This window comes from Muscardinus avellanarius (genome assembly GCF_963383645.1).
Source record: "Muscardinus avellanarius genome assembly, chromosome: 16".
NCBI classification, from domain to species: domain Eukaryota; kingdom Metazoa; phylum Chordata; class Mammalia; order Rodentia; family Gliridae; genus Muscardinus; species Muscardinus avellanarius.
In genome coordinates this window covers 22,219,765-22,244,700 of record NC_137802.1, presented here as the reverse complement: position 1 = coordinate 22,244,700, position 24,936 = coordinate 22,219,765, and the positions used below count along the sequence as shown (strand labels likewise).

Genomic DNA, 24,936 nt, shown 5'->3' with positions numbered 1-24,936 from the left:
ACGGTCTAGCTATCATAACTCAGATTAAGGAAGTAGAGAGAGTATATTAGTTTTTCGTGCTGACATAAGGCACTGCCACAAATTTAGCTTTAATCAACAAAAATTTATTACATGGGTCTTCGCAATACCCTAAAATTAACTGTTGTTAGAGAGGCTGGGACAAGACAATCCCTTGTGCTCTTCCTTTCCAAATTGGGCCCGGCAAAATGGCTCCCGCAAAAAAGGGTGGCGAGGAGAAGAAGGGCCGTTCAGCCATCAACGCGGTGGCGACGCGGAAGTACACCATCAATATTCACAAGCGCATCCATGGAGTGGGTTTCAAGAGCACTCAAGGAGATCCGGAAATCTGCCATGAAGGAGATGGGGACTCCAGATGTGCGCATTGATACCAGGCTCAACAAAGCCGTCTGGGCCAAAGGAATCAGGAATGTTCCGTATCGGTTTCGTGTGCGATTGTCCAGAGAGCGGAATGAGGATGAAGACTCACCCAACAAACTTTATACCTTGGTCACCTACGTTCCCTTTACCACCTTCAAAAATCTGCAGTAAACGTGGATGAGAACTAACCACTGAAAGCCAAATAAAAGTTATAAAGCTGAAGAAAAAAAAAGCCGAGACAAGAAAATTGTAGGTTCTAAGCCAGCCTCAGCAACTTCGTAAGCCCTTCAGCAATGTAGTGAGACCTTCAAAATTAAAAAAAAAAAGGAGACCTGGGGATGTGGCTCAGAGATAGAATACATCTGGGTTCAACTTCCAGCACCAAACCAGACCAAACAAACAACAACAACAACAAAAATCCATGCGTTTGTTTTTAGGTATGTTGGATTTTAAGTATCTCTGACTTCCAAGTAGCGGGATGAATTTAGACTTCTGACTCTCAGAAGAGAGGTCAGGCTTGGAGACAAAATTCTAAGGGTATTCTGATTATAGATGGAAACTGATGTTATGGGTATAAATGTGACTACCTCAGTTGAGAATACAAAGTGAGAAGAGAGCCCAGGCTGGAGTCCTGAGGAATTCCAATATTAAAGAACCAGACAAATCATCATCTTCAATTTATATTCCTGTCAGTGAAGCAAAACTTCAAATGATCCTTGTTAATTACATTTTTCTGTGAGTAAACCATATCAATTATCTTGTGAAAACTGCCTAATACCCAAAGTTTCACCAGCAGTTCCCTATCATTTTTGGAAATTCTATAAAGAAAATCCACAGATCCTGTAGTGCTTGGGACATTTTTCAAACTTCAAGTCATGACTCAGTGGGTCATGAAATTAACTTAGTGGGCCCTGATTAGCATTTTTATAATGAGATGAGTAGAAGGGAAAACATCACAGTGCATTAGGTGTAGTGAGTATCTATATTCTCTTGCTTGGTGAACTTAGTTTCATGGCTCTCAACACCATGTTCAACTCCCAAATCTGTATCTTTATTCTGGGCCTCTCCCCTAAATTCTAGACTCATTTAGACATCTCCAATTGCAAGTGTTTATTTGTAAAAAACATTCTGAGCTGTGGTGTCTATTATGTACCTCAAACTCTAATGTGAAGCCTTGCTCTTTCTTCCATTTCAAACAGTCCCACTTCAGCCTTGCAGGTGATGGCAATGTCATCCTTCCACCCACAGCCTTATGGCCTAAATCCCTAGACTCACTTTTTACTTCTCACATTCTCTAACACATCCTGTCAGGATATGCTATTAAATCTACCTTAGAATTCAGTTGTTTCTCTCAATCCCCACAACTACTACCCTGGTCCAAGTTACCATCATCTCATCTCGCACCTGAGTTAGTGAGACAGCCCTACAGGCCTCCTGTAGGAGGAGCTGCCACCAGCTCCCTCTACCATCCAGCCCCAGAACAGCAGTCAAAGTTCTTTAAAAAAGGGGCCAGGGCTGGGGGTAGGGCACTTGCCTAGCTTGTGCTAGGCTGAGCACATGCCAGATTGAGATTCTCTTTTAAAATAAGATATAAGCCGGGCATGGTGGCGCACACTTGTAATCCCAGTGCTTGGGAGACTAAGACAGGAGGATCGCACAGGTTCGAAGCTAGCCTCAGCTACTTAGTGAGGCTTTCAGCAACTTGGTGAAAACCTGTTTCAAAATAAAGTATAAAATAGGCCTGGAGGTAGGGGTTCCACCTCTAGTAGCACCAAAATAAATAAATAAATAAAAATAAAATATAAGCTGGGCATGGTGGCATATGCCTATAATCTGAGTATTTAAAAGGGAATGCTGGCCTGGCGTGGTGGTGCATGCTTGTAATCCCCGTGCTTGGGAGGCCGAGACAGGAGGATCGCACAGGTTCAAAGCCAGCCTCAGCCTCAGCTACTTAGTGAGGCTTTCAGCAACTTAGTGAGACCCTGTTTAAAAAAAAAAAAAAGGTCTGGGAGTATAGCCCAGAGGTAGAAAGCCTCTGGGACAGCCTCAGCAATGTAGTGAAACCCTGTTTCAAAATAAAAGTTTGGGGGTATGCCCCTGGGTTCAATCCCTAATATGAATCAATCAATATTCATTGAAAGAAAGAAATTTTGGGAAACTTCACTGTCAGGTGTTTTGTTTTGGTGGTACTGGGGTGGAAACCAGGGGCTTTTCTACCTCCGGGCTGTACTCCTAGACCTATTTTATACTTTATTTGGAAACAGGGTCTCACTAAGTTGCTGAGAGCATCGCTAAGTAGTTGAGGGTGGCTTTAAACCTGTGCGATCCTCCTGTCTCAACCTCCCAAGCTCTGGGATTACAACTGCCTGACCTCACCATCAATTTTCTATATATGTATGTTTTTTATTAGGTTGTAGTTAAGAGAGTTTGAAAATTACTGGAGTTAAGAACATATGATTTTAAAGTCCTTTTCTAATTTGAAATATGAATTTCTGTGGGCAATCAGAAAATCTCCACTATATCCTTTGGGAGGTTGTAAAGCTCACAGCCCAGTGACTATAGCAAGGCATTGGATTATTGAAAATACAACACAGATAGTTGGGGGGGCAGTCCCTTGTAATCCCAGCATTTGGTAGGCTGAGACAGGAAGATTGTGGTTCACAGACAGCCTCAGCTTAGTGAGGCCTTACAACTCAGTGAGACCCAGTTTCAAAATAAAGAATAAAAATAGGGCTGGGGGTGTAGCTTGGAGGTAGAATGCCCCTGGGTTCCAGCCCCAGTATCACAAAAAACAAAAACAAAAACAAAAAAAACCACACACAAACAAAAATAGAAATACAACACAGATGCTGAAAAAGCAAAATAGTTCTTATTACCTCTTCCATAATCAAAGGTTAGAAAACTAACTGTGAAACCAGCCAAGAACTGCAAAGTGCTCCCAAATACATAAATCTTAACATTTCCATCAAAAGAGATATTATTATGAAGCAAATGACAAAAGAGAATATTTTCCAGATCAAATTCTCCCTGGTTAGCTGGGCATGGTGGTGCACACTTGTAATCCCAGTACTTGGGAGGCTGAGACAGGAGGATCACAAATTCAGGGCCAGCCTCAGCTATTCAATGAGGTCCTTCTTAACTTAATGAGACCCTGTTTGAAAATAAAGAATAAAAATTAGGGTTGGCACTGGGCGTGGTGGCACACGCTTGTAATCCCAGTATTTGGGAGGCTGAGACAGGAGGATTGCGGTTTGCGGCCAGCCTCAGCTACTTAGTGAGGTTCTTTTAAACTCAGTGAGACCCTGTTTCAAAATAAAGAATAACAGGGCTGGGGCGTAGCTTGGTGGTGAATGCCTCTGGGTTCCATTCCCAGTACTACAAAAAAAAAAAAAAAAAAAATCCCTGGTTAAAACTTCCATTCACTTACTGAAGAAGTGAGGAGGAGTGAAGAAAGATATCACTCAAAGTCTCCGCTGTAGATATTGTGATCTGAATGGACTTTGGGAGTAAAGACCACTTCTGAAGGAGGTATGATTTCCATTCATCCACAGGCAGATCCATGCTACTTTAGATCTATAAAGTGAAAAAGAAGATAGGAATTCAAATTTCTACATGTACAATCTGAAAAATCAAGTTTTCATCCAAGCAAGTATAAAACAACAAAATAATCTTTTGGTCTTTTTCTATAGTTGTTCTTATGCTGAAGAAGACTCTATAGTCTTTCATAACAACTCACCATCCTTTCATTCAGAGATATTTATTGAAAACCTATTTAATTCTAGGAACTATCCTAAGTGGTGATTAAACAAAGACAAGTTAGATTACAGAAGGTAACAACATCCCAGCCCTTCTAGATCTCCACCTAGTTTAGTTGCTCAAATCATTCCAGATTTTTTTAAATTTAACTATTCAAATATTCTATTTCTCACATAGATGAGTTTTCTTCTTCAAACCCCAGGCTTCAGTAAAACGTTCACATCTCTTGCCGGGGATTCTTTGCAGAGCCTCGTACCTAATCTCCAGACTCTGTTTCATCCTTTCTTCTCTTTCAATCCATCCTCTGCCTTAAATGCATCGGTGCTCTTCCTGACATACAGGGAGACCCAACTTGACCCGTGGCTTAGTTTCTAATTCTCTCCTCTAGTTTACCATACTGAGCTTGCCAGGTGATTTCATCTCTCCAGAGTTGTTCCATAGGTCATTCGTGCTTCCAGGATCATTCCTACTGCCACTTGGAGCACACCTGGTACGTTTCCACGCTTATTTGACTCAGTTCAAACGGTTCCTCCTCGGGAAAGCCTTCCCTACTTTTCTGTCTGCACGCTTGAGGTCCGTCGACCTAAAGTTTGGGTTTCAAAGGGCGGAAACTCCCCAGACAGACTGTGCTCTCTTCCGAGGGCGGAGACCCGGCCTTATTTACCTTCTGAGGACCCCACGGTGCCAAGCTCAGGGCCTGGCACGGGCGGTAGGCCTGCACTGGGTTGCTGGAGGAACTAGGTCACTGCTTTGCCTATATTTAGAAGCAAAGTAATAAAAAAAGCAGCTCAGACTGTTCTCTGAGTTGCCAGTCTGTCCATCCGTCAATTTGTCTCAGCGGGGATGCTTCAGAAAGCCGGCTGAAAGGGCTTTGGAAACCGGGGCCTTCCGCCTTCTCAGCAGGACCCGGCCACGCCTGGCGTGCCGCTCAGCTCGGCGCCCCGCCCCCAGGCCTAGCCGCCCATCCCGCCATCCACGCCCCGCCATCCATCCCGCCATCCACGCATTTCGCCACTAAGCCTCGAACCCGGCGGCGGGAAAGTCACGTGAACCAACACGCGTCGGCCAATGAGGAGTCTGCTCGGCGCCTAGGCCCGCCCCCGTGCCGCGCGCACGTCCGGGGCCTGAGTGGCGCGCGCAGCTCCTCCGACCAATCGTTGCGCAGCCCGCGGGACTCCCGGTAGTGAAGCTGGGGCTGCGGAGGAGCGCGAGCGCGGGAGTTAGTGCGGTGCAGCCATGGTCAGCCACCTGAGCGAGGGGGCCATTTCGGTGAGGAAACGCCTGGGAACCGGGTGGGGAGTAGTGTGGAGTGAAGAAGGGGAAGGGAGCCGTGGGCCCTAGGATTCTCTGCGGTAAAAGGAGAAGCAGGGCCGGGGGTGTGAGAATAGAACAGGAAAATAGACCCGGGGTGTCTTTCCTATCATCACCTCTCAAAGGATTGTCTTTTGTCTGACGTTTCTTCTACTTAAAATAAAAACCCCTCCTCCCTCTCTCCCAGGGCCACTCAGTCCTCTTTCCTTCATCCACAGCCCAACTTTATTCTAGAGTTGTTTTTATCCATTTCATTTCCCATGAGTTCTTTTTTTCTTTAAGTATTAGGCATTGAACCCAGGGGCATTCTACCTCCGAGCTACACCCCAACCCTATTTTTTCTTTATTTTGAAACAAGGTTTCACTAAGTAGCTGAGGCTGGCTGCGAACCAGCGATCTTCGGCTCTCAGCTTTCCAAGTACTGGAATTACCAGCGTGCGCCCCCACGCCGGTCTTCAAGAGCTCGTTAGCCTTCTCGATTCAGACGTTCTCCTGATCCTTGTATGCCTCCATGTCCTAAGTCCGGCAGCCCCTTTCAGTTTCCAGTTTACCTGAATTCTCAGAAGTATTTGGGTCTGTTGATCTTTGCTGCTTTTCTGCTAACACTGCCTTCTTTGGGGTTGTGTGGCTCAGCCTGGCAGCTCGTTTCTCGTCTTATTTGCAGGGTTTCTTTTGTAAATTTTTGTTGACTTCAGTTTTCATCTAGGCCCTCTTCTCCCCGGGCAATTCATTACCATATCATTTGCTTACTAATTTATGTCAAGTGTTCACCAAGGCCAGCCACCTTTCCTCTAAAAGACAGGCTTCTATAATCTGTCTCCCCACCTGATTCTCAAACTCATCTTAAATTCAACATATTCCAAAGCAAATTTGTTATCTTGCTAAGTCTGAGTCTTTTGATGTTCCTATCAATAAAGAGTGCCATTATTCATCAAATTATGCTAGCAAGAATAGTCATTCTTTCTACATTATCCATCACTCTGGAGGTCCAGTTTATCATCAAGTGCAGGATTTTTTTTTTATCTCCATGCAGTTCTTTTAAGACCATCTCTATTATTCCTAGCACATGTCATTTCTTGCCCAGACAGCTCCCACTTCATTCTCATCATAGCGTCTGATTTCTTTCCAGCTTGTTTTTCTTTTTAAATTTATTTTTTTTATATTTTTATTTCTTATCTATTCGGTGGTACTAGGAGTGGAACCCAGAGGCTTTCTACCTCTGGGCTATACTTCCAGACCTATTTGATATATTTTTTTATTTGGAAACAGGGTCTCACTAAGTTGCCGAGGATGGCTTCAAACCTGTACGATCCTCCTGTCTCAGCCTTCCAAGCACGGGGATTACAAGCTTGCTCCACCATGCCAGGCTTCCTTTTTAAATTTAAATTTCCAATGTCTTGCATATTCTTGCCTCCCTTGACACCCAAGGCCATTCTTTTTCTTCTGCCTACTGCCTAGATTGTTCTTTATTGTTCCCTCAAAGGCTAACATAATGTTCAAACTCAGCTCAGTTCTTACTGCTTCAGGAAGTCTTCTTTGACCTTACATACTAGACTAAATCCCTTTATTTTGAAACCCTAATTCCTTTTTTTCCCACTTATTAGAAGTGTGACTTTGGGTGCACAATAGTAACTTCTTTTACTTCCTTTTCTTTTTCTGTCTTTTTTTGGCACTGTGGATCGAATCCAGGGCTGCTACTTAGCTACATCTCGGCCCCATTCTTTTTCTTTTCTGCGAATTGAGGGTAATGATACTTAGCAACTATTGACTAAGGTTAGTGGGGGAACTAAGTGTATTATTTCACATAAAGTACTTAGCTCACTGCCTAATACATAGTAAACGCTCAGTATACACTTCTTATTAATAATCACAGAAGTAAATTTACATATTTTGTTTGTTCAATTAATTTCTGTCCCCCCTCCTCCCATTGTAAATCCCATGAGGCATGTAATCATGTTCTGCATTATTTTACTCAGCATAGTATCCCCAGTACTCAGCAGTGCTGGCAGTTTTTAGGTGTCCAGTAAATTTTGATAGTTGCATGAATTAATAAGGCAGTGAACGGGACAGAGCTGGTAGAAAAGAGAGGCAGCTTAGAGGGAAACAGAAAGGGAAAGAATAATTGTGAGAGTTAAGTGAATATTTGAATAAGTTCGGAATTGATTAATGTGGAAGCCAGGTGCTCCCTTGCACCTTTAAAACAAAGGAAAGATTTTTCACCTTTATAAAGTTCAGTATGTGAAGGATCTGGCTGTAACACCCGCCACCCCATTGATTGTCAGGGTTGATTCAGCTGATCTGGCTGGCTCTGTGGGTGTCCTCTTTCTCCCTCACCACTCTATGTGTGTCCCTCCTGAATAGAGGAGGACTGGTCTTCAGTCAGGGGTATCTGAGTAGCTGCACTCCCTTGTTAGAACTTCCAAAGGAGCTCAAGGCCCATTCGTGGAAAATGTGGGATAATCAAGCTTCCAAGACTCCAAACACATCCGAATTATGCACTGCACGTGCCAGTCTGCATTTTGTGTGTCTGTGTGTGTGGGGGGTGCTGGGGTTCCTGGAAACCCTCCTACCTCTGGGCTACACTCCCAGACCTATTCTTATACTTTTTTTAAATTTAGAAACAGGGTCTCTTAAACCAGCCCAGCTGGCTTCGAACCTGCGTATTCCTCCTGTCTCCGCCTCCCAAGCACGGAGGTTACAAGTGGAGATTATAAGCATGCTCCACCACCACGCCCGGCTAGTCTGCATTTCTTTAAAAAATTTTTTAAAAAAAGTGGGCAGGGTGGCACACACTTGTAATCCCAGCATTTGGGAGGCTGAGACAGGGGGGATCCTGGTTCTCGGATAGCCTCAGTTACTACTTAGTGAGGGCCTTTGCAACTCAGCGAGACACTTTCAAAATAAAGAATAAAAAAATAGGGCTGGGGGTGTAGCTTGGAGGTAGAATGCCCCTGGGTTCTATCCCTAGTTCCTTAAAAAAAAATTTTTTTAAAGCCAGGCATGGTGACACATGCTTGTAATCCCAGCATTCGGGAGGCTGAGATAGGAGGATCACAGTTGGCAGACAGCCTCTGCTACTACTTAATGAGGCCCTTTTCAACTCAATGAGACCCTGTTTCAAAATAAAGAATAAAAAATAGGGCTAGGTGTGTAGCTTGGAGGTAGAATGCCCCTGGGTTCCATCCCCAGTACCGCAAAAAAAAAAAAAAAAGTTTGTACTGTTAAACATTATTTGAGTTTTGTTTACAAATGAAGTTTTCATATGTGTTTGTGTTGGAGTATGGACAACTTTGATTTTCAGCTAAAGCAAGTATCATTTTAGCTTAAAAGACAGGCCCCAGATGGGTCTCTGTGGCATACTATATATATACTTGTATATATTTATATTTATATACTATTTATAAATATATATATATATATATTTTTTTTTTTTTTTTCGGGTCTGGGGATGGAACCCAGGGGCATTTGACCTCTGAGCTACACCTCCTGCCCTGTTTTTTATTTATTTTGAAACAGGGCCTCACTAAGTAGCTGAGGCTGTCTGCCACCCACGATCCTCTGTTCTCAGCCCCCCGAATGCTGGGATTACAAGCGTGTGCCACCACACCTGGCAACATTATCTTAAATAATATAGAAAAAAGGCAAAGGGAACTAATACTTAAGACCATTTCCACAGAGACAGATACTTTCTTTTTTGCAATACTAGAGATTGAATACAGGGATGCTTGACCACTGAGCTACATCTCTAGCTTTTACATTTTTTATTTTCAGACAGGGTTTTGCTGAGTTGCTCAGGCTGGCTGGAATTTAGCAACCTCTTGTATCAGCATTCTGAGTTGCTGGGATTATAGGTATATACGTGGCCCAATGTTATACTTTCTTTTCCCCCCAGGGGTTTTTTACTTCTGATTTACACTCCCATCCTAATTTTCTTTATTTTTATTTTAAAAATTTTTTATTTTTATTTACTTATTTATTTATTGTGGTACTGGGGATGAAACCCAGGGGCATTCTACCTCCAAGCTATACCCCTAGCCCTATTTTTTTGAAACAGGGTCTCACTGAGTTTTTGGGGTACTGGGAATGGAACCCTGGGGCATTGTGCCTTCAAGCTCCATCCCGGTCCTATTTTTTTTAGTCTTTTTATTTTTCGAAACAGGTCTCACTGAGTGCAAAGGGTCTTGCTAAGTAGCTGAGGCTGTGAACCTTAATGCAAATGTGTGCCACCACGACAGGCCTTTGATTGATTTTTTTTTTTTTTTTTTTTTTTTTTTTTTTTGGTACTGGGAATGGAAACCAGGGGCACTGTCCCTCTGAGCTACACCCCCAGCCCTATTCTGTAGTCTTTTTATTTTTGAAACAGGGTTTCACTGAGTTGCGAAGGGCTTCACTAAGTAGCTTAGGCTCAGCCTCCTGAATGCTGGGATTACAAACGTGCGCCACCGCACCCAGACCCTTTGATTTTTTTTTCTTTTTCTTTTTTTTTTTTTTTGGTGGTACTGAGGGTGGAACCCAGGGCCTTTTTCTACCTCTGGGCTATATTCCCAGACCTTTTTTATACTTTATTTGAAAACAGGGTCTCACTAAGTTGCTGAGAGCCTCACTAAGTAGCTGAGGCTGGCTTTGAACCTATGCAATCCTCCTGTCTCAGCCTCCCAAGCACTGGGATTACAGTGGGCCACCATGCCCGGCGGCCCCTTTGATTTTTAAAAGGTCTCGCTAAATTCCTGAGGCTGGCCATGAACACGTGGTCAACCTCCCAAGTACTGAGATTATAAGTGTGCTACCACACCCTGCTGATAGATACTTTATAATAGTACCTAACTAACCCTATAAGGTGTGTTTTAATCAGTACCCCATATTTAGTGCAGAGAGGTTGAATTTGACCATGGAAAAGGATTTGATAGCATGTTTCCTGTTGCCTTTATTTTTTTTTTCCAGCATTGGGAATTGAACCCAAGGGCTTTCTACCTTCAAACTCCACCCTATTTTTTATTCTTTATTTTGAAAGAAAGTCTCACTAAATTCTGGAGGGCCTTACTAAGTAGCCGAGGCTGGTCCCAAACCTTTGATCCTCCTAATTTAGCCTCCCAAGTACTGGGATTACAGGCATGTGCCACTATGCCAGGCTTTGTTGCCTTCTATTTTTTACTAGCAGTGTGATTGATTTTTTTTTTTTTTTTTTTTTTGCATACTTTGGATTGAACTCCGGGACATTCTACCTCTGAGCTACACCCCAGCTCAATTTTTGTTTTTTTCAGTACCAGGAATTGAATCTGGGGGCATTCTATCTCCAAGCTACACCCTCAGCCTTATTTTTTATTCTTTATTTTTGTAACAGGGTCTCACCAAGTTGTAGAGGGTCTCACTAAGTAGCTAAGACTGTCCACACACTGTGATCCTTCTGCCTCAGCTTCTCAAGTGCTGGGATTACAAGTGTGCTTGACTACACCCAGCTCCACCCAGCTCTAATTTGGAAATTTTTAAACAATTTTATCTTCAGTGCATGTGTCATGTTATTTGTCCAAGAAAAAAGTAATCTTACAAACTGGGTGTGGTGGCGCAGGCTTGTAATCCCTGTACTTGGGAGGCTGAAACAAGAGGATCACAGGTTCGAGGACAGCTTCAGCAAGTAGTGAGACACTCATAACCTAGAGAGATCCTGTTTTGAAAATAAAAATAGGGCTGGAGGTGTAGCTCAGAGATAGAATGCCTGAGTTCAATCCCCAGTACCAAAAAAAGGTACTTTACAATGCATATTTGTTATGACACATTTTAAATTAAAAAGAATGATAATGCATGCATGAGTTTTAAAATCAAATAGAAGAGAGTTTTTTAATGAAATTACTGACCTTCTGTCCCACCTTGCCCATTTCTATTCCCTAGAAATAACTACCTTTAACAAAACCATCTTCAGTCAAACATAGTGGCACATGTTTGTAATCCCAGTGCTTGGGAGACTGAGGCAGGAAGATCACAGGTATCAACCTAGTTAGACCCTGTTTCAAAATAAAGAATTAACAACAACAACAACAAAAATAGGGCTAGGGATGTACTCAGAGGTAGAATGCCCCTGGGTTGAATCTCTAGTACCTCAAAGAAAAAAAATACCATCTTCATTGAAGTTTCATTTATATATAAAGAAGTACACTAGCAGGTGACAGACGCTTGTAATCCTAAGCATATGTCATCCCAAACTGGGAGTGAAGCTTGGAGGTAAAATACCCCTAGGTTCAAGCCCCAGTACCAAAAATAATAATAATGACAATGATGAGGAAAAATAATGAAGTACACTTACTTTAAGTGTACAGTTTGATGAGTTTTGACAAATCATACATCTCTAACCATACCACACCAACATATAGAACATTTCCATCAAGCCACATGTTTTTTCTTGATTCTTCCTCATTCCCTACCATCACCTTAGGTAACCATTCTTCTGGTTTCTGTCATTATCAGCTCATTCTGATGGTTCTAAAACTTTGTATGAAGAGCCGGGCATACTTAGTTCTTGAGAAGCTGAGATAGGATCGCAGGTTTGAGGACAGCTTCAGAAAGTTGTGAGACTTATCAGCCTAGCCAGACTCTTATCCAAATAAGAAAATTGTTTTGGGGGTGTATCTTTAAAGGTAGAATGCTTCTGGGTTCAATCCCTAGTACCATACACACAAATTTTATATAAAAAAATTTTTTTTACCTTTTTTTTTTTTCTTTCTGGGGATTGACAGACTCAAGGGCATTCTATCTTCAAGCTATACTCCCAGCCCCCAGAATTTTGGGTGATTCTGGAGATTGAATCCAGGGACATTCCACCTCTGAACACCCCCCCAGCACTTGGAGATTGAACTCAGGGACTTTCTACATCTGGGCTACACCCCTAGACCTACTTTTATTATTTTGCCAACTTTATTTTTCAGTCTTTTTGTTTTTGAAACAGAGTCTCACTTAATCCTCCAGTCTCCGCCTCCTGAATGCTAGGATTACAAGCATGCTCCAACAAGCCTGGCTATTTTTTATTTTGACACAAGACTTCACTAAGTAGCTGAGACTGGCCTCAAACCTGTGATCCTCCTGCTCACCCTCCCAAGTACTGGGATTACAAGTGTGTGCTACCACGTGTGGCTTATTTTTTAGCTATTATAAATGAAGATGGTATGAATGTTTACGTACCAGTCTTTGTAGATATATTTATATTACAAAATTATTCATAATATATAAAGTATATAATGTGGGTTACATATTAAACTTTATATAATCTAGATTTATTTATTTATTTATTTATTTTTGCAGTACTAGGGATGGAACCGAGGGGCATTCTACCTCCACGCTTCATTCCTGGTTCTATTTATTATTATTATTTTTTGAAACAGGGTCTCATTGAGTTGCAAAGAGCCTCACTAAGTAGTTGAGGCTGTCTGCAAACCACGATCCTCCTGTCTCAGCCTCCCGAATGCTGGGATTACATGTGTGTGCCACCACACTGGGCTAATCTAGGTACTTATAAGTAAATATAAATTATTCATAAATAAATATTTGGGAGTGCAGTTGCTGGGGTATATTGTTTATTTTTATTTATTTATTTATTGTGGGTCTGGGGATGGAACCCAGGGGCATTCTACCTCCAAGCTACAGCCTCTGCCCTATTTTTTATTCTTTATTTTGAAGCCGGTTTCTCTCTGAGTTGCAGAGGGCCTCACTAAGTAGCTGAGGCTGTCTGCGAACCACGATCCTCCATTCTCAGCCTCCCGAATGCTGGGATTACAAGCGTGTGCCACCACTCCCGGCTGCTGGGTTATATTGTAACTGAATGCTTAACTTTAACAACCTGTTTTGTGGAATGTTTATGAAATGTTCCATATTGTGTATCATCAGTCTTTTTAAATTTTTTTCCATTTTAAAATTTAACATTTATTTTAAATAGGAAAGCATTTCTAGTGCTACGGGCATCAAGGTATTTAAAAGGCATCAAAATCTGGTGCATAGCAACCCTGGATCATAAAGGCTTTTATTCTTGAGGGCGGCAGCAAAGTAGCCCCCAGAGGGTCTTGCAAGGACCCCGTGTGAGGCAGCTACCCCAGGGCAAGGGGGTAGAAACAAATCTGGCCATGTCTCTGAAACTTCACCTGAAAGTCACCCCCTTTCCCCTTCAAAGGAAGCTTAGGGCTTCCAACCACAGTAACCCTGAAGTAAATCTTACTATCCATACCGTCAAAATTCACTTTCAAAGAGAATTTGAAAATGTCCAGCTTTTAAGAGGGGCCAGAACAATTCATCAAAGGCTAGACACCGTTCCATGACTAATTTTAGGGGAGACATCTATCTAAAAGATGTTTTAAAAATAAAAACAAGCCCGGCATGGTGGTGCATGCTTGTAATCCCCTCGCTTGGGAGGCTGAGACAGGAGGATTGCCCAGGTTTGAAGCCAACCTCATCTACTTAGTGAGGCTCTCAGCAACTTAGTGAGACCCTGTTTCCAAACAAAATATAGAATAAGTCTGGGAGTATAGCCCGGAGGTAGAAAAGCCCCTGGGTTTCACCCCCAGTACCACACACACACACACAAAGAAAATCTTCCTCATCCTGAGTCAGTAGATCCTATCCTGCAGACTACAGGTGGTGAGCAACAGGCCAGGCTCTTGCTCAGGCCATCTTTTTAAATTTAATTATGCTGGAGAATGTGAAATGTTGTTTCACTGTGGGCTTTCCATCTTTCTTTCTTTCTTCCCTTCCTCCTTTCTTTCTTTTTTTGGTACTGGGGATTAAATTAAGGAGATTCTCCCTCTGAGCTACATCCCAGCCCTATTTTTTATTTTTATTTTGAAACAGCGTATCACTAGGTTGATGTGAGTCTCACTACTTGCTGAGGCTGCCCTTAAACCTGCAATTCCCCTTCTCAGCCTTCCAAGTCCTGGCATTACAAACATGTCACCACTCCTGGCTTCACTGTGTTTTGTGTGTATATGTGTATGTGTGTGTTGCTGGGGATGGAACTCAGGGGTCTTATTTGGAAATAGGGTCTTGCTAAGTTGCTGAGAGCCTCACTAAGTTACTGAGACTGGCTTTGACCCTTTGGTTCTTGTCTCAGTCTCCCATGTACTGGAATCACAGGAGTGTGCCTCTGCCTGGATCACTGTGATTTTAGCATCTTTTCCTTCGCTTGTTGGCCATTTCTGCATCTAGGGGAGTGTTTGCCCAGCCCAGCGTTTTGGCACATAACTATAATCCCAGTACTTAGGAGGTCGAGATAGGATGATCAAGTTTCAAAATAAAGAATTAAAAAATAGGGCTGAGCTGGGTGTAGTGGTGCACGCTTGTGATCCCAGCATTCGAGAGGCTGAGACCTGAGGTTCACAGTTCGTAGACAGCCTCAGCTACTTAGTAAGACCCTGTTTCAAAGTAAAGAATAAAAAATAGGGCAGGAGGTGTAGCTCGGAGGTCAAAAGCCTCTGGGTTTCATCCCCAGACCTGCAAAAGAAAGAAAGAAAGAAAATAAGAAAATAGGGCTGAGAGTGTAGCATGGAGTAAGAATGCCCTGGGTTCAATCCCCAGTACTGCAAAATAGAGCTGGAGGTGTAACTCAGAGGTAAATGCCCCTGGGTTCCATTCCTAGTACCAAAAAATAAAATAAAATAAAATAAAAGGTAGCCGGGCAGGTGGTGCATACTTGTAATCCCAGCACTTGGGAGGCTGAGACAGGAGGATCTCAGGTTTGCAGTCAGCCTTAGCAACTTAGCAAGACCCTATTTCAAAATTAAAAATAGGCCTGGGAGTATCTCTTGGAGATAGAATGTCCCTGGGGGCTCTCAGTCCCCAATACCCAGAGACATTCTGCCTTCAAGCTGTATCTCCAGTCCTTTTCTTTTTTTTTTTCTTTTTTTCTGCTTTGAGCAGGTTCTATTGATATATGCTTTTGTAATCCCAGCACTTGGGAGGCTGAGACAGGAGGTTTACAGGTTCTGGGCCAGCCTCAGCTACTTAATGAAGCCCTCCCCAACTTAGTGAGATCCTCTTTCAAAATAAAGAAGACAAAAGCTCAGATAGAATGCCTCTGGGTTCCACCCCCAGTACCACCTTTGAAAGAGTCTGTTGAGAGTCTTGCTCTACGTTGATGAGGTTGGTCTTGAACCTGAGATCCTCCTGTCTCAGCCTCCCAGGTACTGAGATTACAGGTATAAGCTACCATACCCAGCCTACAAATCTTTTGTTCTGTGTTTTCTTCCAGACATTTTATAGTTACAGCTTTGCTTCCAGGACTTTGAACTTGTTTCAAGTTTACTTTTCTTTGTAGTCTAGATCATTTTTTCCATATACATTCAGTTGTTCTAGCATTATATTGAAAAGACTATCTTGTTCCATTGAGTTACTTTGTCAGCTTTCACAAAATCAATTTACTATGCATGTGGAGGTCTATTTCTGGATTATCTGTTCTGCAGTTGACCTGTATATTGATTCTAAAGTTTCATACTAAGCCAGGAAATTTGGTAGCAGCTTTGCTTTTTCAAGATCATTTTACAATTCTAGGTTCTTTGCATTTTTATTTACATTTTAGAATCAGCTTTTTTGTTTTTTGTTTTTTTGTGTGTGTGGTACTGGGGTTCCTGGAAGCCCTTCTACCTCCAGGCTACACTCCCAGACCTATTTTTACATTTTTTAAACTTGGAAACAGGGTCTCCTAAGCCAGCCGCGCTACGCGATCCTCCTGTCTCTGCCTCCCAAGTGCGGGGATTACAAGCGTGCGCCACCACGCCCAGCAGAATCAGCTTGTTTCTAATAAAGCCTATTGAGATTTTTATTGGGATTGCAGTATGGATTGCAGTTGGGAAACAGTTGATTATCTTACAGAGTCTTTCAAACCATGAACATGGTATGTCTCTTAGGTTTTCTTTAATTTCTTTCAGAAGTGTTTTGTAGTTTGCTTTTTGTAAATCTCGCATATGTATTGTTAAATTTATTCCTAGGTATTTTACTTTTACTTTTTTTTTTTTTTTTTTTTGCAGGTCTGGGGGTGGAACCCAGGGACATTCAACCTCCGAGCTATACCCCTGCCCTATTTTTTATTCTTTATTTTGAAACAGGGTCTCACTAAGTTGTGGAGGGTCTCACTAAGTAGCTGAGGCTGAGAACCATGGTCCTCCAGTCTCAGCCTCCCAAATGCTGGGATTACAAGTGTGTGCCACCACGCCCGGCTCATATATATATATATATATATATATATATATATATATATATATTTTTTTTTTTTTTTTTTTTTTTTTTTTTTGGTGGTACTGGGGGTAGAACTGGGGGTGGAACCCAGAGGCTTCTACCTCCGGATTATACTCCCAGACCTTTTTTATATTTTATTTGGAAACAGGGTCTCACTAAGTTGCTGAAAGCCTCACTAAATAGCTGAGGCTGGCTTTGAACCCGTGCGATCCTCCTGTCTCAGCCTCCCAAGCGCAGGGATTACAAGTGTGTGCCACCACGCCCGGCTCCTTTATATTTTTTGAAACATAATCCAGCTAGGTTGCTAAGAGAGTCTTGCTAAGTTCCTGAGACTGATCTTGAGGCTGTGATTCTCCTGTCTCAGACTTCCACACTTGCACCACCATGCCTGACTTTTTTTTAACTTCTTAGGGTGGAAGCTTGGATATTGACGCCAAACATTTTTTCCCCTCCTGTATAAGCATTTCAAGCTATAATTTTGTCTCTAAGCATTACTCTTGCTATATCCTATAAATCTAGATCAATTATACTTTTATTTTTATTCAGCTATTAATACTTTATAACTGTCCCCATAATTTTTTCTTCAAATGGTGAGTTATTTAGAAGTATGTTACAAAAGCTGAGCATGGTGGTACATGCTTGTAATCCCAGTACCTGGGAGGCTGAGACAGTAGGATTGCAGGTTTGAAGCCAGCCTCAGCAACTTAGTGAGGCCCTTTGCAACTTAGATCTTGTTTCAAAATAAAAATAATAAAATAGGGCTGGGAGTGTAGCTTAGAGATAGAATAACTCTGAGTTCAATCCTTAGTACCACCAAAAAAACAACAGAGCCGGCCGTAGTGGCGCATGCTTGTAATCCCCGCGCTTGGGAGACGGAGACAGGTAGATGGTACAGGTTCGAAGCCAGCCGCGCTGGCGTAAGAGACCCTGTTTCAAAAATATAAAATAGGTCTGGGAGTGTAGCCCGGAGGTAGAAGGGTTTCCAAGAACTCCAGTACCACCAAAAAAACAACAGAAAAAGCATGTTGCCTAGTTTCCAAATATCTGAGTTGGGGGTGATTCTGGATATATTACTGTTGATTTTTAATTTCAGTGTGATCAGATAATGTATCCTATATGAAGTTTTTTTGTGTGTGTTTTCTGCAGTTAAATGATGTAATTAGGTCAGGTTGGTTTATAGTTCAAGTTTCCTATATTCTTCATGTATATATTATTATTACTGTTTGGTCTGTTTGCTAACTGAAAGAAGAATGTTAAAACCCAATTGTAGCTGGGCATGGTGGCACATGCTGTAATCCCAGCATTTGCAAGGATGAAATGAGAGAATCTGGGTTTGTGGACAGCCTCAGTGAGGCTCTTTGCAATTCAGTGAGACCCTGTTTCAAAAAATAAAGAATAAAGCCAGGCATGGTGGCGCACACTTGTAATCCCAGCATTTGGGAAGCTGAGACCGGAGGATCGTGGTTCGCAGACAGCCTCAGCTACTTAGTGAGGACCTCTGCAACTAGTGAGACCCGGTTTCAAAATAAAGAATAAAAAATAGGGCAGGGGGTGTAGCTCGAAGGTCGAATGCCCCTGGGTTCCACCCCCAGACCCGCAAAAAAAAAAAAAAAAAAAAAAAGAATGAAAAATAGGGCTGTGGGGGTAGCTCAGAGGTAGAATGCCCCTGGGTTCCACCCCCAATACCACACACACACACACACACACACAAATTGCAGAGCCCGGTGTGATGGTGCACGTTTCTAATCCCAGTACTTGAGAGGCTGAGACAGGAGGATCACAGGTTGGAGGACAGCCTCAGATACTTAGGCCATTTACAACTAGTGAGACTGTTTCAGAGTAAAAAATGAAACAGGGCTGGGAGTGTAGCTCAGAGGAAGAATGACCCTGGGTTCCATCCCCAATACTAAGAGAAAAAAATTTCAAAAAGAAAGCCAATTGTAATTGTAGATTTGCCCCTTTTTTTCCCATTTAATTTTGTCAGTTTTTTATTCATGTATTTTGACGCTTTATTGTTAGGAGCACATCTCACACACACACACCCCACATACATATTACAGTCTTCACTGGGCCTGTTATTTTGAACCCAGGGCATTCTACCTCCGAGCTACACCCTCAGCCCTGTTTTATTTTTATTTTGAAACAGAATGTCACTAGGTTAATGAGTCTTAATATATGCTGCTGCTGTCCTCAAACCTGCCGTCCTCATCCTAGCCTCGCCTTGCTAAGCATGTGCCACCTGGCTTGGCTTTTCTTTTTTTTCTCTTGAAACAGGATCTTGCTAGATTGTAAGAGTCTCACTACTTGCTGAGGCTGGCCTCAAAGCTGCCATCTTTCTGTCTTAGCCTCCCAAGGGTCACAGGCATGTGCCACCATGCCCAGCTTTTGACTTTTTGAATGATTGTTTTAGGCTATATGTCTTAATCAGCTTGGGATACTGTTTTTTTTTTTTTTTTTTTAAGTCCTGAAAATGAGTGGCTAAACAACAATCATTTACTTTCTCATATTTCTGGAAGTTGTGAAGTCTGAGATCAGGGTGAGGGTAGATTTAGTTCATTGAGGGCCCGAGTTTTGGCTTTTTTATTGCTATCATCTTGCTGTGTGCTCACACGTTCTCTTAGAGGGAGAGAGCTCTGATTTTTCTCTTATAAAGACACTAATCCCTCTGTGGAGACTTCATGTTTAGTTTCATCTAAAACCAAAAGGCTTTACATAATGCCATCACAATGAGGATTGGGGTTTCAACATGAATTTGGGGGGAGGCACAGACAATCAGTCCATAGTTTTAATGGCTCACACTTGTAATCTCAGTACTTGGGAACTGAGACAGGAGGAAGGAATTGCTTTTGCTTTTGTGGATTATGGCTATAATATCATATTTGAACTTATAACTGAGATGTTTAAAAATATTTACTCATTTAATAATAAGCTCACTCATTAATATAATATTGAATGTAAAACATAATTTTGAAGCAAAATAGTGGAAAGCCTGGCATGGTGGTACATGCTTGTAATCCCAGTACTTGGGAGGCTGAGACAGGACGATTGCAGGTTCGCTGCCAGCCTCAGCTACTGAGGTCTCCGCAACTTAGTGAGACCCTGTTTCAAAATAAATAATAAAAAATAGGACTGGGGTGTAGCTCAGAGGTAGAGTGCCCCTGGGTTCAATCCTCAGTACCTCAAAAAAAAAAAAAAAAGAAAAAGAAAAAAAAAGGTGGAAAAGTGGTATTGTTTTATATTTTTTGTACATTGTGTGTGTGTACGTGTGTGTGCATGTGTGCACGCACTTTATTTGCAGTACTGGAGATTGAACCCTGGAGCATTCTTGCTCTGAGCTACGTACCCTCAGCCCTATTTTTTTATTCTCTATTTAAACAGTTCTCACTAGGTTGCCAAAGTTGGCCGCGAACCTGTGATCCTCCTGTCTCAGCCTCTCAAGTACTGGAATTAGAAGCGTGCACCACCATGCTCTGCCATCATGTATGTTCTTTTGGGATTGAATGTAGGGCCATTCTACTTTTAAGCTACCACCCACAGCTCTGTTTGTTTGTTTGTTTGTTTGTTTATACTGAGGATGGAACCCAGGGGCATTCTACCTCTGAGCTACACCCCCAGCCCTATTTTTTTTATATTTATTTATTTACTTAGTGGTACTGGGAGTGGAACGCAGGGATTTTTCTACCTCCAGGTTATACTCCCAGCCCTATTTTTTATACTTTATTTGGAAACAGGGTCTCACTAAGTTGCTGAGAGCCTCACTAAGTGCCGAGGCTGGTTTGAACCTGTGTGATCCTGTCTCAGCCTCCCAAGCGCTGGAATTACAAGAGTGTGCCACATGCCCAGAGCTCTATTCTTTATTTTGAAACAAGGTCTCACTGAGTTGCAAAGGGCCTCAGTAAGTAGCTGAGGCTGTCCACAAACCATGATCCTCCCGTCTCAGCCTTCCAAATGCTGGGATTACAAGCATGTGCTACCACACCAGACTTTTTTATTTTGAAATAGGGTCTTACTGAGTGGCTGAGGCTGGTCTTGAGTGTGTGATCCTCCTTTTTCAGCTTCTCAAATACTGGGATTGCAGGCTTGTGCCGCCGTGCCCATATTTTATTCTAGCATGTCCCCTGAGCTGATATTGCCCACCTGGGAACCTATGAACTAGATGAGGAAAATATGGTCTCACACAAAAAATGTAGTTTGAAAAGGGAAGAATGTTTTCATAGTTTTTCAGGCCCCTCTTTGTTTATTTGTTTGTTTGCTGGTGATTAAACCTGGTGGCTCATCTGTGCTCGGCACGTTGAGCTATGTCTATCCTGCCTCACCCCCATTTTTGTTGTTCTTTTGGCACAAAGCACTGGGGATTGAACCAGGGGTGCTTTACCACTGAGCTACACCCCGGCCCTATTGTATTTTTTGTTTTGAAACCAGGTCTTGCTATGTTACTGAGGCTGGTGTCTAACCTGTGATGCTCCTGTCTCAATACTGAGATTCTAGGTCTGCACCACCAATCCTGGCTCTGAGCCCTTTTTATGTGTAAGTTTTGTTTTGTGACAGGCTCTCCATAAGTCAGTGAGGCTGGCTTTGAACTTGGGATCTTCTTACCTCCATGTCCCAAGTAGCTAGGATTGTAGGTGTGCAGTACTTTTTAATTTTTATTTTGAAACGGGATCTCTCTAAGCTGCCTAGGCTGGCCTCAGACTTTTGATCTTTCTGCCTCAGTCTCCTGAGTTGCTGGGATTACAGGCATGCCTGACCACACCAGGCCCCATGTGTTATTTCCAATATGCATTATTTACTTGGAAAATATTGGCTCATTGTATTATGCATTATGCAGATCTTCTAATTCTTGATGTATTATGTCAAAAAATTTATGTTCACTAATATAACTACTGATTTAATGAGAACAATCTGTAAATATTGGAAAGCTTTAGAGTTGATGGTAGTGGATACAGATGCTTGAAAGTTCTGGTTTTTTTTTTTTTACAAGAAAACTATTGGCAACAAATACTATTTATTACTTTTTCTGAAAATAAGTCCATTTATGATTTTACTATTTGTCCAGAATGATAAATTAGACTTTTCAACTGATTGGCTCTGAATAGGCTCTCTTATCTGTATCATCTCTAAATAGCAATATTATCTATAGTTTCTTCCAATTACCAAACTATAGAAATATGTGTTTTTAATTGTGATTTAAATGCATATCTCACAAGAAGCTTTTGTTCTTTCAGGCTATAATGCAACAGGGAGATACAAACATAAAACCCATTCTCCAAGTCATTGTAAGTACCTATATATGTTTTATTTCAAACATTTTTAAGACTCATATAATGTTTTATGAAAGACTTACAGATTTTTCTACTTCAAGAAATTCTCCCTGTCATCTCACAAAACGCACACGCACACGCACACACACCAGTCTACATTGTACCTTAGGAGAGGGATCAGGCCTTTTTTCTTGAATGTTAGCTAAAGTTAAATCTTTGGAGGTTCATATTTAAGGTTTTACCTCTGTGTTCTTTTCCACAGTTGGTAGATGACTATAATACTGCACATGATAATAGCTATACTTTTGTCTCCTTGTCCTTAGGTTTATCTTGTTCAAATCTGCCCTGCATAAAACTTCCAGAGATATGTCTAAAATGAATTTGTCTACTTGAAATTTACCTAACATCTATTTAAGGAATCTCAAATTTAGTGAAAATTTCAAACATCAGTAGAAGCAAAATCCAGGATCATACATCCAGAATTTGAGAGATTAGGCCTGCTATTTCTGGCTAATCTCAGGTGCCAGTCATCGGCAGGTTGTTTACTTATTATATTTCAGGATGCTGCCTGTGGTCACCTTCACATTAGGTTAGATGTCTCAGCTCTGCCCCCATCTCATTAGGTACAAACATTGCTTATGTCTCTCTGCTTTCTTCTGCCACAGTTGGAATACCCCTTTAGGGCAAGGTCCCCCCCATCTTAGGTTTTAGCATGTTTTTTATAAATAGATTATAAATAGATAAAATAAGGTACCTAATATATACAAAGGTGTGTGTGTGTGTGTGTGTGTGTGTGTGTGTGTGTGTGTGTGTGTTTAAGCATTTGTGATTATCAGCCAAATTTTGGTTAGGGGAAAGAAAATAAAAGTGTTGGCAGTTCATTTTAGTTGTGTTTAATGTTAGTGGAGAGAGGTTGGTAGGAAAATCATATAATCCAATTTTCTTTCATTGGGATTTAGGTGTCAAGAGAATGAGTAAGCAGTTCATTTTGTCTTGAACTGATGGTTAAATTCTGCCACTAAGGTTTACTTAAATCTGGAGATTAGGCAGAAACCTGGCTAATGAATTAAGTTTTCTATCCTAGAACATCCGCCCCATTACTACAGGGAATAGTCCACCTCGTTACCGACTGCTTATGAGTGATGGATTGCACACTCTGTCATGTGAGTATGATATATAATTCTAAGAACTTGTGAGTATTAGCCAGGTGTGGTAATATGTGCTTGTAATCCCAGCACTTGTGAGGCTGAGACAGGAGGATCACAGGTTTGCAGCCAGCCTCAGCTACTTTGTGAGGCCCTTTGCATCTTGGTGAGACCCTGTTTCAAAAAAGGAATAAAAAATAGAGCTGGGATGTAGCTTAGAGGTAGAATGCCCTTGGGTTCGATTCCTGGGTACCACATGCACACACAAAATAAATAAAATAAATAAGAATTTTTAAGTATTTATAAAATAAAAGCACACCTAACCCTTTGATTGCAATAAATGGGGCTGTTCCTAAAGTCTGTGTTTGCTTAGCTGTGCGCTTCATTTTAGACAGTTGCAGTTGACAGCATTTTAACAATAGATAAAGTGGAAAGCTATCTATTTATATATATTATAAAAAGTTATCTATATATATATCTATATATATCATACTTGGTTTACTTAATATTCTCTAACTGGTGCTCTATGTTTTCTTTGATTGATTTCCCTAAGAATGATACTGACATTTAGTGAATGATAAGTTAACTATCTTATACTTGTGTTTTTGGAAGGTTTTATTTCTCTGTTGGAACCTTTAAAAAGAAGAGAGGAGAGAATTTACAGAATATATGTGTTTGCTGTGTTTAGTAACATTGTGAAGGACCTAGAAAGGATTCTTTTAGTCTTTGTTATGAAACCTGAATGATGCAAAAAATTATTTTGAGCCCCTTAAGAAATATACACATTTAAGTTGGGCATAGTGGTGTGCACCAGTATTCCCAGAACGTGAGGGGCTGAGACAGGAGGATTGCAAATTCAAGGACAAACTCAACAACTTAGCAAGCCCCTGTTTCAAAACAAAGTCTTTGTTTCCCCTGGTATTCCCCAGTACCACACACACTAAAAAAAAAGAGAGAGAGAGAGAGAGAGAAATACTTTTAAGAGTAGCACTAACATGTTTAACACATAGTAAACAATTTTTGATTTGCAACATCTGATTGGTTTTATTATTTTTTTCCAGCAGTGCATTCTACCTCCAGCTCTATATTTTATTCTTTATTTTGAAACAGGGTCTTGCTAAGTTGCAGGGAGCATCATTAAGTAGCTGAGGATGGCCATCAACCACGATCCTCCTGTTTCAACTTCCTAAAATGCTGGGATTACAAGTGTGCGCGGCTTATTCTTTATTTTGAAACAGGGTCTCACTGAGTTTCGGAGGACCTCACTAAGTAGCTGAGGCTGTCCGCAAACCACGATCCTCCCGGTCTCAGCCTCCCAAATGCTGGGATTGAATTTAAATAGAAACTTTTTTGTGTGTACAGTACTAGTAATGAAACTCAAAGGTTTTCTACCTCTGGGCTACACTCCCAGACCTATTTTATATTTTATTTGGAAACAGGGTATCGCTAAGTTTCTTTTTTCTTTTTTCTTTTTTCTTTTTTTTTTTTTTTTTGGTGGTGGTACTGGGGATGGAACCCAGGGGCCCTCTACCTCTGGGCTATACTCCCAAACCTATTTTTTATTTGGAGACAGGGTCCTCTTAAGCCAGCTAAGGCTGGCTTTGAACCGGCACGATCCTCCTGTCTCAGCCTCCCAAGCACGGGGATTACAAGGGGATTACAAGCGTGTGCCACCAGCCACCACACCCGGCAAATTTAAATAGAATCTTTTTTTTTTTTTTTTTTTTTTTTTTTTTGGTGGTACTGGGGTTCCTGGAAGCCCTCCTACCTCCGGGCTACACTCCCAGACCTATTTTTACATTTTTATTTGGAGACAGGGTCTCCTAAGCCAGCGCGCTCGGCTGGCTTCGAACCTTCGCGATCCTCCTGTCTCTGCCTCC

At 41.6% G+C, this 24,936-nt stretch overlaps 2 protein-coding genes and 1 pseudogene across 3 annotated transcripts in view; 2 read left to right on the top strand and 1 right to left on the bottom strand.

Annotated features, from left to right (window-relative positions):
- SMYD4 (SET and MYND domain containing 4) overlaps positions 1 to 3,939 on the bottom strand; it is a gene marked incomplete at both ends in the record, with an annotated part of 44,317 nt that extends 40,378 nt beyond the window's left edge. The window contains one exon of the mRNA XM_080712204.1: positions 3,806 to 3,939. Within this exon, the coding sequence (XP_080568330.1) occupies positions 3,806 to 3,939 (134 nt within the window). The remainder of the gene's footprint in view (positions 1 to 3,805) is intronic.
- LOC308274488 (large ribosomal subunit protein eL31-like) lies at positions 183 to 651 on the top strand (annotated as a pseudogene). Its single transcript has one exon. The product of its transcript is annotated as a large ribosomal subunit protein eL31-like (transcript).
- Positions 3,940 to 5,370: 1,431 nt separating the features above from the next.
- Positions 5,371 to 24,936, top strand: part of RPA1 (replication protein A1) — a gene marked incomplete at both ends in the record, with an annotated part of 74,754 nt that continues 55,188 nt past the window's right edge. Inside the window, 3 exons of the mRNA XM_080714214.1 lie at positions 5,371 to 5,403; positions 21,876 to 21,926; positions 22,996 to 23,074. Coding sequence (XP_080570340.1) covers positions 5,371 to 5,403; positions 21,876 to 21,926; positions 22,996 to 23,074 — 163 coding nt within the window. The remainder of the gene's footprint in view (positions 5,404 to 21,875; positions 21,927 to 22,995; positions 23,075 to 24,936) is intronic.